This window comes from Microtus pennsylvanicus, chromosome 22 (assembly GCF_037038515.1).
Source record: "Microtus pennsylvanicus isolate mMicPen1 chromosome 22, mMicPen1.hap1, whole genome shotgun sequence".
Taxonomy (NCBI): domain Eukaryota; kingdom Metazoa; phylum Chordata; class Mammalia; order Rodentia; family Cricetidae; genus Microtus; species Microtus pennsylvanicus.
The window spans coordinates 292,163-306,844 of record NC_134600.1 but is presented as its reverse complement, the minus strand read 5'-3'; the positions used below and the strand labels follow the sequence as shown (position 1 = coordinate 306,844).

The 14,682-nt window shown below is 41.4% G+C and overlaps 1 protein-coding gene across 1 annotated transcript in view; it reads left to right on the top strand.

Moving 5' to 3' along the window:
- Window positions 1-14,682, top strand: part of Fam117b (family with sequence similarity 117 member B) — a 54,558-nt gene that overhangs the window by 22,577 nt on the left and 17,299 nt on the right. The window contains exons 2-3 of the mRNA XM_075956126.1: window positions 9,233-9,384; window positions 10,727-10,819. Of these exons, the coding sequence (XP_075812241.1) occupies window positions 9,233-9,384; window positions 10,727-10,819 (245 nt within the window). The remainder of the gene's footprint in view (window positions 1-9,232; window positions 9,385-10,726; window positions 10,820-14,682) is intronic.

Sequence of the window (14,682 nt, the reverse complement as noted above, 5' to 3'; positions counted from 1 at the left end):
AGTACAGGGCTGGTCATTGCAGAGTTTTTAAAGGCTTTGCTTCATTTCTTTCTCTTCATAAGCAACCTTAAAAAGATTGTCTTCTTTTTCTTTGCTCTTCAGACTATCCAGTGAGATTTCTACCTGATCACTTTATTTACATTTATCTGGAAAGGAAGTATAATGCTCTCTACATGTTAGGAGTTTCTCATCTATTTGTATGTGCACACATATGTCACATATATACGTGGAACATCTTTTATTTATTCTTTGACAATTTCATACATGTAAACAATACATCTTGGTCATATTCATCCCAACCCCTTTCTCTCCCACTTCATTCCCTCCAGAAACTTCCAGCACACCCTTCCTTTCATGTTCTCTCTCTTTTTTGGGGGTAATTTAGTGAGTGTTGCCTGCTTGTGTGCAGGTAATGACAGCTGTAATGAGTTCATAAGCACAAGGCTGTGTCGTGTCCAGAAGATGGCATTTCACAACACTCCCAATTTCTGCCCCCTCCCCCAGGATGTTCTAGGGTATGTGTGTTCTTGATACAGATGTCCCAGTTAGGGCTGAACACCCAGGAGTCACTTACTGGGTAACTGGATCTCTCAAGTCTCTCCGTGAGCTGCTGACACTGCAGAATTTTAAAGCCTCCACAAGCTTGAGGGTATCTCTAATCTATATTTTGAAGCATAAATATTTAGAAGACAGTTTGACAGCTTGTCTATTTAACAACAGCAGAGGAGACAGAAGCTGAGACGCAGTCTGAGGATTTAGCAGAGGTAAAAGGTCTCTCTTGTAGCATAACTATTAAAAACCCAGAGACAGATATTGGGGCTCAAACTGAACATCAGAAAAGCAGAACAGCCAAGCAACTTGAGAGTTTTAACCTCTACCAAGGCTCAGACAAACAAAGGGGCAATCCTGTCCTCAGTTTGACTGCAGACTGCAATGCTCTCTACCAAACCTCAGACTGCAATGAGCCCTTGTCTCCTCCTGCCTTAAATACCCCTCTGCCCAGCCATATCACTACCATCTCCACCTCCCTGGTGCTGGGATTAAAGGCGTGTGACTTCTGAGTGTTGGATCACCTTTGTGTGAGGTCTATTTCTTTTTTAGACAGCTGCGTTCTAGCGTAGCCCAGGGTGGCCTTGAGTCCTGGAATTAAAGGTGTTTGCCACCACTCCCTGGCCTCTAGTGGCTTATCTCTGCACATTGATCTTCAGGCAAGCTTTATTTATTAAAACACAAATAAAATATTACTATACTCTCTAGTGGCTGCCTGCTCTGCTTCTCTGATCTCTCAGCTTTCACCCCCTTAATACCTTACTCTGGGTTTTTATTATTAAGAACAATTAGAATTTGTTCTACAGTTTCTGTTTTGTTTTGTTTTGTTTTATATAGGGTTCTGTCTGTCCTGGAATTCACTCTGTAGCCCAGGCTGACCTCAAACTTCTAAAGATCCTTCTTCCTCTGCCTCCAAATGCTGGAATTAAAGATGTGAGCCACTGTACCCAGTTTCAAGCAGTTTTTAACTGAGGTTCCTCTTTTCCTGGTGGCTAAATTTAGGTTGTGTCAAGTTGACAATAAAAGCTAAGACAAGAGTCTCATTGTAAGATTTAAAGGAAGTGATGTATAGAGAACTGTCGATGCTCAGTGTTGGTTGTGTTCACTATTTGTATTTAAAGGAAGTGATGCATAGAGAACTGTCGATGCTCAGTGTTGGTTGTGTTCACTATTTGTATTTAAAGGAAGTGATGCATAGAGAACTGTTGATGCTCAGTGTTGGTTGTGTTCACTATTTGTATTTAAAGGAAGTGATGCATAGAGAACTGTTGATGCTCAGTGTTGGTTGTGTTCACTATTTGTATTTAAAGGAAGTGATGCATAGAGAACTGTCGATGCTCAGTGTTGGTTGTGTTCACTATTTGTTTTGCTCTTTATTATATAGTCCTTGACTCAACAAATAAAACAATTCCTGGAGAGATTTGTTTATAATTTCAGGTGACAAATCGTAAGTCAGTTGAAGCTGAAGTATGAGTACGTGGACATGAAGATACTTTTGTTTCTGGTTCTGATGCTAACACTGTCTCTCCTAAGGCAAACGGAGAAAATGGGGCAAAAGATAGGAAGCAGCTGTTAGTTTGCGAGTGTATAGAGCAGCTTATTGCAGAGAAAAATGGAGCCTGCTGGGAAGAGACCTCTCTGAAGGGCTGAGAGTGGTGGTGGTGGTGGCAGTGCCCAGAGAGACCGTTGTGCCAGCCCACATGCTAGGGTAAGCTTACACGGTTGCTTATCACACAGCAAACACGTGGGAACGTGATTCCTGACAGACTTCCTGTGTGCACACAGGGGCATCTCAGAACGTGGTGCCTGATTAGATTGGTGGGATAGAAATAGGCTTGAGGGAGGTTGCATTGACTGGAAGGAATTAGTCCTGGTTTCACAGAAGAAGGAGTTACATAAAAAAGACAAAACTTCAGAGTCTCCTTCTGTCTTTGCTAAAGGAGTTATGTAGAACTTGCTTATCAAGAAGCTCCCTCAAGGCTGGACAAGGAATGACCCGAGGGTCCTCTACGTTCAGAACGTGTTTAAACACTGGCCAGAAAGAGTGATATTTTGATCTTTCACATGTTTAGTAGAGTCTCTAGAAGGACCATGCCTTGATAGTAGGGCCAAATTCTAGAGAAAGGGTTATTCTCATTTTTTTTTATTAAAGTAAGATCAAAACAAGCTTTAAAGGATTAAGCTGATCTACAGATTTTGTAACTGACTTTCAAAATAAAGCCCAATAATTTTCAAGGGACGATAGAAAATCCAAGTACTTGAACATTGTCATAGTATCTGGAATCTAATAAAGCAATTTATTCAATGCAAGAATATGTGAACTGTAATGAAGAGATGGTAGAATCCAAGAAATAAGTGAAATTGGCAAGTTTTATTTAGGGTTTGTGTGTGTGTGTGCGTGAGAGAGAGAATATGAGAAGATTGTGTGTGGCCATGTGTGCGGATCTCAGAGGACAACTTTGTGGGGACTGATTTAGAAATCATTGGATTTGAAAGTATAATGGTAGAAACCACCTAAAAACACAGAACAAAGACTCCAGCAATGTAGATGGAAATAAAGGTGGAGAAAAGAGAATCTTAAAAAAGACTCATAGAAGATTATTTAAGGCAGATTGTAACCAAACAACTGAGAACTTGTGTTGGATAAAAATAGCTGACGAAATATGTTATTGAGGAACAACAAAAGAAGAAAGATTTCTTGGCAAAACCAAAGTAAGGCAGAAAACAGAATGGAATATTTTGAAATGGTAGGAGGTAAATTGTAAAACCAATTACCACACACAGCCAAAATGTCCTTTAAAGGCTATATGTACTTTCCATATATGGGAAGTTGTCCTGCCGGGAGTAAAGGTGGCTCTTTGTGGGGAAGAGAAAAGATATCAGATGGAAACTTGCCTTTACAAAGGAATCGATGGCACCAGAGGCAGCAGATGAGTGAGATAAACACATTATTATTATTATTTGATTTCTTTACAGGATGATTGCTTTATTACAGAATTATAACACACTGTGGCTCTATATTGTATGCATAAGATCTGTGACCACAGTTGATACAAAGGACAGAAGCAGTAGTGGAAATAGTCTTACGTTGTATGTAAAATGGTATAACCTAATTTGAAGACATACTATGATACGGTAAATGTGCATATGGTTAAAAGCCCTTAGAATAATTGAGCAAAACTTCAAAGAAAAATGTAGTTAGTGTGTCTGTAGATGTTTAACTAGCCAAAGTTTGGAAAAGGGGAGAAAGAACAGACTGTTGGGACAGGGAAGAAATAAATAGCAAGATGGTAGATCGGTGTGATTGCATTGATTGGTGTAAACATTTCAGTGTGTGGTGATGCACACTTGCTATCCTAGCTCTCAGTAGGTGGAGGCCTGAGGGTCACGCGGTTCAAGGCCAGCCACTGTTAGTGAGTTTGAAGGCAGCCTGAACTACAGGACCCTGTCAAAGGAAGGAAAGAACAGACTTTAAGAATATCGCTAAGGAGAAAGAGGATCATTTCTGCTGTGTGATCCCCCAAATGCCCTATATTAGAGGTTCAGTCCTAGGATCCAGCATGTTTGTTATGTGTGCCACTTGTAGAGAGAGGTCAGAAGAGGGCACTGGGTCCCCTGGGACTGGAGGTAAAGGTGCTTGTGAGCCACCATGTGGTTGCTGGGAGTTGAACCCAGGTCCTCTGGAAGAGCAGAAACTACTGAGCTATCACTAGAGGATGGCCTTTTGAAAATGTGTGAGAGTAGGGTGGACTTTGTTAGGTTTGCTTACAGTCTTTTCATTTTTACACTTGAAAAATTTCCTCCCTTTCCCAATATCTACCCTTTCTACTTGTTGATTTTGTGGATAATGGAAGTTCTACAGGTGTGCAGATGTAACACAACATAGCAAGGGCCACAGACCTTGTACAAAGGAATATCTAGCGGTCAAGATTTCAGATGCTCTGCTAGTGTCTTTGACGTTTACAGAGAACCAGTTTGTCTGGAACTGGGAGTTGGAGCTCTGAATTCCAGAGCTCAAGGCATTGATTGAAAATTTCAGTGTTATGACTTGCTGTGCATAGTCTTTTCATAGACTTTGCTTTTTAGAGAACAAGTTAAGCATGTTTGAGCCATTGTTTGGATTTACTTTGAGCAGAAAATGTCTGAATTTATTGCACATACCTGTTAATAGAAGACACATCGGAAGACATTTTCTTCTCTGCATATCAAATCTGCCACATTTGGGATAAGTAATGATGATTTTTCCTCATAACTTAAGGACATTTCCCCTGTTGGTCATTTACAGAGATTTTATATATCAGGTATCTTAACAGTGGAACGAAGCAGACTTGCTTTTTACTCTGTTGCTCTGTTTAAGAAGCACAGGACTTTTTCCTTGACTCACTTCTGCCTCAGCACATGGGAGTGGGGAGCTTTTGTTTCTTGGGTATGGGCAGCTGTTGAAGGAAGATTTCTAGAGGAATGACTTCATGAATTAGCCAAACTAAAGAAAGGGATATGAGGGTGATCTAAGCAGAGGAAAACAGACCTGGAGACTGCTGCTGACAAGACTCCAGAGGGATTGAGACCGAAGATAATCTGCCAGGCCATAAAGGGTCTTGTCAGCTATCAGGGGCTCTTCCTCGGACTTCTAATAAATACAGTCTTTGTTCACTGAGGCTGGGGATCTCTGAGATTCCCTCCCCACCAACCTCTTCATAATTAATTAAGGCAATAAATTTGTCAGTTTTCAAAACTTGGATTGAAAGAGAATAATGCCAGGGTAGGGGTATAAACTGTTGTGAGCAGGCTGCGACTTACTCTGTTTTCCAGGTTGACCATTGTACCATAGGCTTTAGAAAATGTGTGGTTTAAGGGAAGGGGTGGGGTTCTACAGAAAATGTTCAATATTTTTAAAGTTTTAAAGGAAGAATTATTTTTATCATTTTATCTTATGTATATTATATTTGTGTGTCTGTGAGGAAGATTTATTTTTATCATTTTATATATATATATATATTTGTGTGTGAAGATTTATCTTTATCATTATGTATATAAATTTGTGTGTCTGTGTGGGGTCTGTGCACACACATATGTGCAGGTTCCTGAGGGTCCAGATCCTCCTAGAGCCAGAGTTAGAGACGCCAGAGGTCCAGGATGTGCTTTTAACTACTGAGCCACCTCTCCAGCCCCTTTTAAAGTTAGGTTTTTTCATTGTATTTCTTTACACGTGTGTGTGTGTGTGTGTGCGCGCATGTCAGTCAGAGGACAGGTTGGAGTCAATTCTTGCCTTCTACCTTGTGGGGACTTGGGATCAAACTCAGATCATTAGACTTGGTAGCAAGCGCCTTTACAGGCTGAGTCATCTCTTTGGCCACAAGGAAACATTTAGGATTTTACTTGTGACTGTATGTAACTCTTCCTTTCTCTGAGTCATTATAAAAATAATAATCCCAACAGTCTGAGGGTGGGGTTGGTAGAGGTTACTTCTTGGGTAATTGGAAGTCCTTGACATGAAATCAGGCCCATTTGTAAGGTTTGTTTGATTAGTGTTCTAACAGGAACTGAAGCAGTGACCGTTGTTGTTGGTGAAGTGTGCCAGACAACTTTACCTGTTCAACCTTCCACGAATACGCACAGGTTTGCTTAATTGTGGATGTTCTTTTTGTCCCCGATGAGACGGCTATCTTACAGCTATCCCAGGTGGTGATTATTTAGTTAGAACATGTATGATCATGTATATTGCTTTTCATTTCTCACAGTAATTCAGGTACACATTTTCTTGAATTTATGAATTTGACATTTCTATTCTGTTAAATCAAAACATGCTGTATGAAGAAGCTGTAGGTACATGGAGAGATAGGGATAGTTCTTTTGGGTTTGTTTTTTGTTTTTCTTTTTTGAGACCAGGTTTCTCTGATAGCTTTTTACAACAGGCATTGCTTTAATGAAATAGTTGCCTTTGTGAAAGCAAATTATTATGAGACATATGTGTTGAAGCACCTCTTGAGACAAGCACCAACGCAGCTGCTGTTATATATAGTCATGTTTTGTTAGTGGATATGAGTCTAAACTTTCTTTTAAAAATATTTATTTATTTATTATTCATACAGTATTCTGTGTGTATGCCTGCAGGCCAGCAGAGGGCACCAGACCTCATTACAGATGGTTGTGAGCCACCATGTGGTTGCTGGGAATTGAAATCAGGACCTTTGGAAGAGCAGTCAGTGCTCTTAACCTGTGAGCCGTCTCTCCAGCCCCCGGTATTCTCACACATACATGGCCTTAAGAAGAGCACGGTGCTGGCCATTATGTAAATCTAGAATGATAATATTGTTCATACAGTCCTACGTGTTTCTTTGTGCCTGTTTGTATGTGTACACACGCACATAAGTGCATATAGGGAGTTATTCTTAGTTACTCTCAACTTATTTTCTGAGACCATGTCTCTCACTGAACCTGGAACCCATTGTTTGGCTAGCTTGGGGCCAGCACTCCACAAAATTCTTCCTGTCTCCTTTGTAGCAGTGGGATTACACGTACATGCTACCATACCAGTTTTTTACGTGGTGATGAAACTCAGGTCTTCATACTGAATGGCACATGCTTTACCGACAGCCATCTACCTCACTAGCCCTTTACTTACTGTTTTTTAGCCTGAGTTTGGCCTGCACCATTGATCTCAATAGTTGAGAAGCTGAAGCCGGAGGAGGGTAGCTTGAATCAGAAGTTGAGACCTGCTTGGGCAATATCATAGCAAAAAGAAAAAAATAAAATAAAGCCCATGTTAGAATTAAACTTAAGCATAATTTAACCATGCTTACACTTACCTGACTTCCTCCCCCCCAAAAATAAAAAACAGTGAGTGCGGTTTCTTCTGGTGTGCATAGTGAATGCATTTGTACATGTTTAAAAGTGTGCGTGTGTATGGCCGGGCAGTGGTGGCGCACGCCTTTAATCCCAGCACCCAGAGGCAGAGGCAGGTGGATCTCTGTGAGTTCAAGGCCAGCCTGGTCTACAAAGGGACAGGCTCCAGAGCTACAGAGAAACCCTGTGTGTGTGTATGTGTGAGCGCCCACGCATGTCTTTTTTTTTTTTTCTTCCCCCTTAGGATTTTTCGAGACAGGGTTTCTCTGTAGCTTTTGGTTCCTGTCCTGGAACTAGCTCTTGTAGACCAGGCTGGCCTCGAACTCACAGAGATCCGCCTGCCTCTGCCTCCCGAGTGCTGGGATTAAAGGCGTGCGCCACCACCGCCCGGCTTGAAATTGGTGTCTTTGAGAAAGATTTTATTGGGTACCAGGAAAATAATCAGTTCTGTAGAAAACTTCTTGGCTCACTCCCTAGAGATTTCGATTTGGTAGTTTTAGAGTAGGGTCCAGGAAGTGTATTTGTGGAAAGAACCTAAGAAACCTCAATTCAGATCTTAATATTACAGCAGGTAGCTGTCTACTCAGCAACCACCACTCCCACTCTCTCTTGTCCCTCCGCCCCATGCCTACCGTGTCTACCATGGTTTTTCAGATGGGGAGAACCCCTGCTTAACTGGTGCTGCATAAATGATGCACAGATGTGAAGAAAAAGGGTTTAATGATTAAATTGGGGCTGGATTTCTATAATCCCTTTGATACTCTGATTGCTTTGTATTTACATCTTAAAGTGATATGCTTTCCTTCTCTTTCCTCCTTTAGTAGTTACTGTTCCTTCTGTAGTGCTCCTTCCCATTAGCACCTGTGATGTCACTCTTCGGTCTGCCTTCTCCTCGCTCTGGAGAAACCCTAGCTTTGGTCACACCATGGTCAAGGGCGTTTAGGAGATAAAAGCAGCTGAGTTGTTGGGGCCAAAAAGCATTGGGGGAGATGGACCATGAAGTAGTGTTTGAAGCTGAATATTGGCACGTGCTTATTACTTCCAGAGCCGGTGACAAGAGTTCAGCTCTCCAGGCTGAATCCTGTGTTTTTCTTCATTCCAGTCACCCTCATCCTAATTCTCATATTGTCGTCTAGTGTTTTGGTTCGATTCTGATTTTAAGATCTCTGAATTAGTAGCCGCTGTTGGGTAAATGCCTTTTTTACTGTATCTTGAATTCTAATTGGTCTTAGTAATAAAAACCTGGAGTCAGATTTAGGGGTAAAACTGGAAAGATTAGAGATTCAGAGCAGCTAGCCACTAGAAAGACTTCTTACCTCTACCGAATCCTCAGCCTGGATGCCCTGAGCTCCTGTCTCCTCCCGTAATTCATTCTTCTCTCCGCCTAGCCTGTTTCCACCACTCTAGTGCTGGGATTAAAGGTTTGCGCCACCACTGCCCGGCCTCTGGCCGACTAGCGACGTGGCTGCGCACTCTGTTCTTCAGGCAAGCTTCATTTGTTAGACCACAAACAAAATATCCCCGCGTTTTACAAAGTGTACTGCTCAGCAGTTCGCTGCTAAAGAAAAATGCTAGGCTGAAGGGTAAAGGTTCTGATCTAAGAGCATTTACCTATTTTAGAGCATACCCCATAAATGAAATTATAGTATATAGCGATTTGGAGTCAACTGTGAGTTGTGTTATCAATACCTGTTCCTTCTGTTTTTGTGGTAGGGTTTTGGCCTGAGCCTGGGCTTTCCATATTAGTTTGTTTACTTTTATAAAATGTAACACTTAGTTTCTTCTTTTCCTCCTAAACTTTTTTTTTTTAAAGTAAATACTTTTGCTTTATACCTAGGTGACAAAACTCACCCACCTTCCTCAAGCCCCTCCAGTATTATCCGGCGCACTTCCTCCCTGGATACGCTTGCTGCTCCTTATCTTGCTGGGCACTGGCCCCGAGATAGTCGTGGGCAAGCAGCACCCCGCATGAGGGACAAAGCCACACAGGTAGGTTTCTTTTACTTGTTCTATCTACTCTTAGGCACATCAGAATTTCCTCAGAAGTGTTTCTGAGGTTCAGGTTCCCTGGCTGAGCTTCCAGATACTCTCCTGAATTGTGTTTCCTTGGAATGGAATGTACTTTCCAAGAAGGTTTCAGAAGTAACTCCCTTACAGATAGGTAATGGTGGGTGTACTTTTACCCATTTGTTACTTAGAAGTTAGGGTAGAATTTTACAATATTTTCATATCTGGAATTTGGGTTTGAATATTTGTAATAGTAGGTTTACTCTGCATAGTATTTAACATTTTTGTGTCAAGAACTTCATATACTGGGAAATTGTATTATATCGCTAGTACTCTTTAATTATTGTGTGTCTGCATGCCTTTGCCATAGAGTGTGTATGGAGTCAGTTCTCCCTTTCCCCGTTACATGAGCTCTGAGCTTGAAACACAGGTCGTCGGCAGTGCACCTTCATAAGCTCCATCACTGGCCCCATTGCTAACGGATCCATGAGTGTAAACGTCTCAGAAATGGAAGTTCCATACTTTTACATTTATAAAACTGATTAATTAAAGGAATTTTAGAAAGTCATTCATATAATGATTCATATTCATAGTTAAAGAATTGAAGTTCAATAATGTGCAGGCTTTTCATGATTGCATGTTAGTTTGGAGTTTCTTTTTATAGTATTACCACATTGTAATTAAATATTTGTATAATCCTTTTTTAAAGACTACTTAGATCTGTCTCTAGGGAAAGAAAAGATTCCTGTTAATTTTGAAGATAAAGAAACTATGACAGTGAGAAGTTATATAAGGTACATAGGTTCTCAAGGCTAGGAAGCAGAAAAGTCTTAGAAATAAACTTGACCCCAAAGCCATAACCTTAACCTGGTGCTGGGATTAAAAGTCTGTGCTCCCACACCTCGCCTGAGAGCACAGGAATACTAACTACTGCTACCGTTCCTCTCTATACTCTGCTCTGTTAACAGCCTACACCATATTAGTAATGGACATGAAAGGGAGGTTAAAGTATTTATAGTTAGCTAGTGCTAAGACACCTTTGGAGAGCTTGTGGCATTTGAAATGTGCTGGAGAAGTGGTTCAGTGCTCAAGATCACTTCTTGCACCCGCATGGTGGCTCTCAGTCATCTATAGGCACACAAGATGTACATACATGCATGCAGGCAAAACATTATACACATAAACAATAAAATGTTAAAAGACTAAAATTTGTTCTGATAATACTTCTGACTTTAGGTAGCTACATTATTTAACAGAATAAAGTCCCGATGCTATATTGTTAACTACTTCTTATTAAAGTAACTTTTCTCTCCCCTCTACATAGACCGAGAGTGCGTGGGCTGAAGAATATGCCGAGAAGAAGAAAGGGTCTCATAAGCGCTCAGCGTCCTGGGGCAGCACAGAGCAGCTTAAAGAGGTCAGCAGTGTCCTGTGGCCAGTTCCTCTCCTGGCCAGGGGAGGCACACATGTGTCCGTGCTCATGTGTGAAGGGTGTATGTGTGTCTGTGCATGAACATGTGGAGACCAGAGGTCTGTGTCATTCGACCTTTTGAGATAGGTCTTTGACCAAACCTCTTGCTGTACAGTTGTTCTGAGTGGGCCCCATCAAATGAGAGTAAAGACTCACACCCAGATTCTTCGGTCAAATAAGCAAGTGTTATTTTCTGTCAGACAGGGCTCTCTCTCCTAAGCAGGGTTTGGGAATATAGCATTGACCATAGAGAAAAGTGGGACTTACATAGCCCTCCAAAATGGCAAGACCTACGGGGTTTTCAAGAGGAATTTCAGAATTATTTGATAGAAGAATTTTTTTAAAGATTTATTTATTTCTGTGAGTTTGAGACCAGCCTGGTCTACAAGAGCTAGTTCCAGGACAGGCTCCAAAACCACAGAGAAACCCTGTCTTGAAAAACAAAAAACAAAACAAAACAAAAAAAAGATTTATTTATTTATGTTTTTTTAAAAATATTTATTTATTATGTATACATTATTCTGTCTGTGTGCATGTCTGCAGGCCAGAAGAGGGCACCAGACCTCTTTACAGATGGTTGTGAGCCACCATGTGGTTGCCGGGAATTGAACTCAGGACCCCTGGAAGAGCAGGCAATGCTCTTAACTACTGAGCCATCTCTCCAGCCCTTATTTATGTTTGTATATTTTACCTTCATATATGTCTGCAGGCCAGAAGGAGGGCATCAGATATCATTACAGATGGTTGTGAGCCATCATGTGGTTGCTGGGAATTGAACTCAGGGCCTCTGGAAGAGCCATCTCTCCAGCCCTAGCCTAGAACATGTCTTTATCAGGGTATATTCAAGGTGTAGTAAAACTCATTAGGGTGGGGAGCACGTCAGATTCCGGAAACAGGTTGAAGCACTTTGCAGCAAACTGAAACGAACTTGTTCTGACCTTATAACAAAATGGCTTCCATCCTTAAATTAGAGTCAGGCTAGTCCTTCATTCCCTCCTTGTCTTATGTAACCCTTTAAATCCTTGATAGGAAGCCGTCATTTATATCTGCTGTATGAGCTGATAATCCCAGCAGATTATCAAGTTCTTTATTTGATGAGGGAAATTTGTATTATAACTAGCTTTTCTCTAATATGTCTGGTTGGTTAGCATAGAAAGGATAAATTTTTCCTAAAGCGATCAATTTGTTTTATATAGACCAGGTTGAGTGTTTTATATTGTAGAACTGTTTTAGCTAATGATCTTCCTGTTGATAGATTTTGCTCTGTTTGGTTTTAACTGGAATCTTTCTGATAATGAGGGGGCCAGGTATGTTGATAGGCATTATATATATGTACAGCCATTTTGTCCCCTTTGTCAGAGAATTCCTTTTGGATTTAATGTTCTAGCTTTTGTTGAGGACGGTTGTATTCTTTTCCACAACTACTTCCTGATGAAATTAGGGTGTCATCAGAAGCATCTAGTTGGTTTGGCCCAGCAGAAGAGACAAGGAACAGTCATGTTGGCTGAACTGGTTCATATCAGCTTTTAGCAAGTCTAAGGCTTTCTGGTTTTGCAGGACTACTCGGGGCTGGAGTGGTGTAGATCACCTTTGGAGCAATTTGCAGTCCACAACTGATCTCTGGATGGTGTCTACCAGCCTTGTGGAACCCTGCCAAGACATACAGACTAGGGACAGACGTTAAACTTAAAGAACTTAAAGGAAACTTACATTTAGATCTTCAAGGCCTGTAGTCCTGGCTGTCCTAGAATTCACTCTATAGACCAGGCTGGCCTCGAACTCACAGTGATGTACCTGCCTCTGCTACCCAAATGCTGGGATTAAAGGCATGCGCCACCATTGCCCAGTGGAACCTTTTTTTTTTTTTAAATTAAACATTCAAAATGTCATATTGAGGAGATCTCTGAAAAGTTTTGAGGGCTATCTATTCAGTATACTTGGTTTAAATAAACTTTGTTTTTTGTTTAACCCTGAAAACATAGATAGGAGGCTAAACAAAGCTTATTCCTTAAATAATTTCCTTTGGTGCCCAGCATGACTGCAAGCATGTTCTGAACATATTAAAGTTTGGTCATTTAATGTTTGGTCATTTATAAGGTAAGATTGAGATTCAAACTAAGTTTTAAATGATTAGCCTTTTTATTTTAATATTAGCCCTTAGCAGCATTGAACTTGTAGGGGTTTTAGGCAGGGTAGGCTGCAGGCCCAATAGTCCAGTAGTGAGAACTGTAGTAATAGGAGCGGCGGGGCTGCGTCCCCGGCACCCGGCCACCCGCATGGCTAGCTTTACCCGAAATAATTACACGGAAACTGTATTCTTTTAAACACTGCTTGGCCCATTAGTTTCAGTTTCTTATTGGCTAGCTCTTACATATTGATCTAACCCATTTCTATTAATCTGTGTAGCCCACGAGCTGGCTTACCAGGAATGATCTTAACCTGCATCTGCCTGGAGTGGGAGAATCATGGCGACTCCCTGACTCAGCTTCTTTCTCCCAGCCTTCTGTTCTGTTTACTCCTCCCACCTATGTTTTAACCTATGAGGGCCAAGCAGTTTCTTTATTGCTTAACCAATGAAATCAACAGATTGATATATGACACTCCCACATCAGAGAACCAGTCCTTAGCTTGTGCACAGTTTGCCTCCTGTAACTAGCCCCGCATATCAAAGTACCTCTGCTTTCATCCTGTTAGGCCGTCTGTAGAGCAGGCAGCAGGGTGTGCACTTTACCAAAGTCAGCATCCTTGCTCTAGAGCTCCTGAGGGACCAGCGCTTGTGAAATCCTCATCCCCTCATCTTCCTACTGTTGTGCTTGGGAGCACCCCCCCCCCCAGCCATCTCCATCTAGAACCTTCGTTTAGGAGCTTGCTTCTTCTGTGAGGAGCCTTTAAGATATTGGTGATGAAAATCACATCATATTTGTAGATCTCTAAGGCTACCTAGAAGTCATTTCATATAGCATTCTGGCAATGTCTGAAAACTGATGTTTTCTGCATATGATAGTGCTTTTTGAGATTTAGTAACTCAGCATAACCAACTTTTTTCTTGTTTTTTCTTTCTTTTTTTTTTTTCTTTTTTGAGACAAGGTTTCTTGACTGTGTAGCCCTGGCTGTCCTGGAACTTGCTCTATCCCAGTCTGACCACAAACACACAGAGGTCTGCCTGCCTCTGCCTCCTGACTGCTGGGATTAAAGGTGTGAGCACCTGGTTTCAGCATAACCATCTTGATTAAAATGGCTCTGTGTTGTGATTATTGTTGTCTGTGTCTGTAATTAATGATACTGCATTTCACCCATAATAGAAGCAAATTAGAAAAATGTAGTCAGAGGATAATAATGAGATGATAGCCATTGAAACTGTATTTGTAGTCAGAGGATAATAATGAGATAGCCATTGGAACTGTATTTGTAGTCAGAGGATAATAATGAGATGATAGCCATTGAAACTGTATTTGTAGCCAGACCTGGTGGCAGATGTGTGGAGTCCCAACAGGACGATCAAGACTCGAAGGCTAGCCTTGGTGTGGTTTGAATGTGGTCCCCAGTTGGTGGCACTGTTAGGAAGTATGTGTAGGAGCTATGGCCTCGCAAGAGAAAGTATGTTTTGTCACTGGGAACGGCTCGAGGCTTCGGAGTCACGTGCCAGTCCCACCTTGCTCCTGGCTTCAGTGCTTGCAATAAAAGGTGTAAGCTCTCAGCTTCTTGTTCCAGCCACTATGGTTTGCTCTATCATCACGGACCCTTGCCCCAAATAAACTCCTTCTTCTATGTTGCCTTGGTCATGGTATTTTATCACAGCAGTTAATACA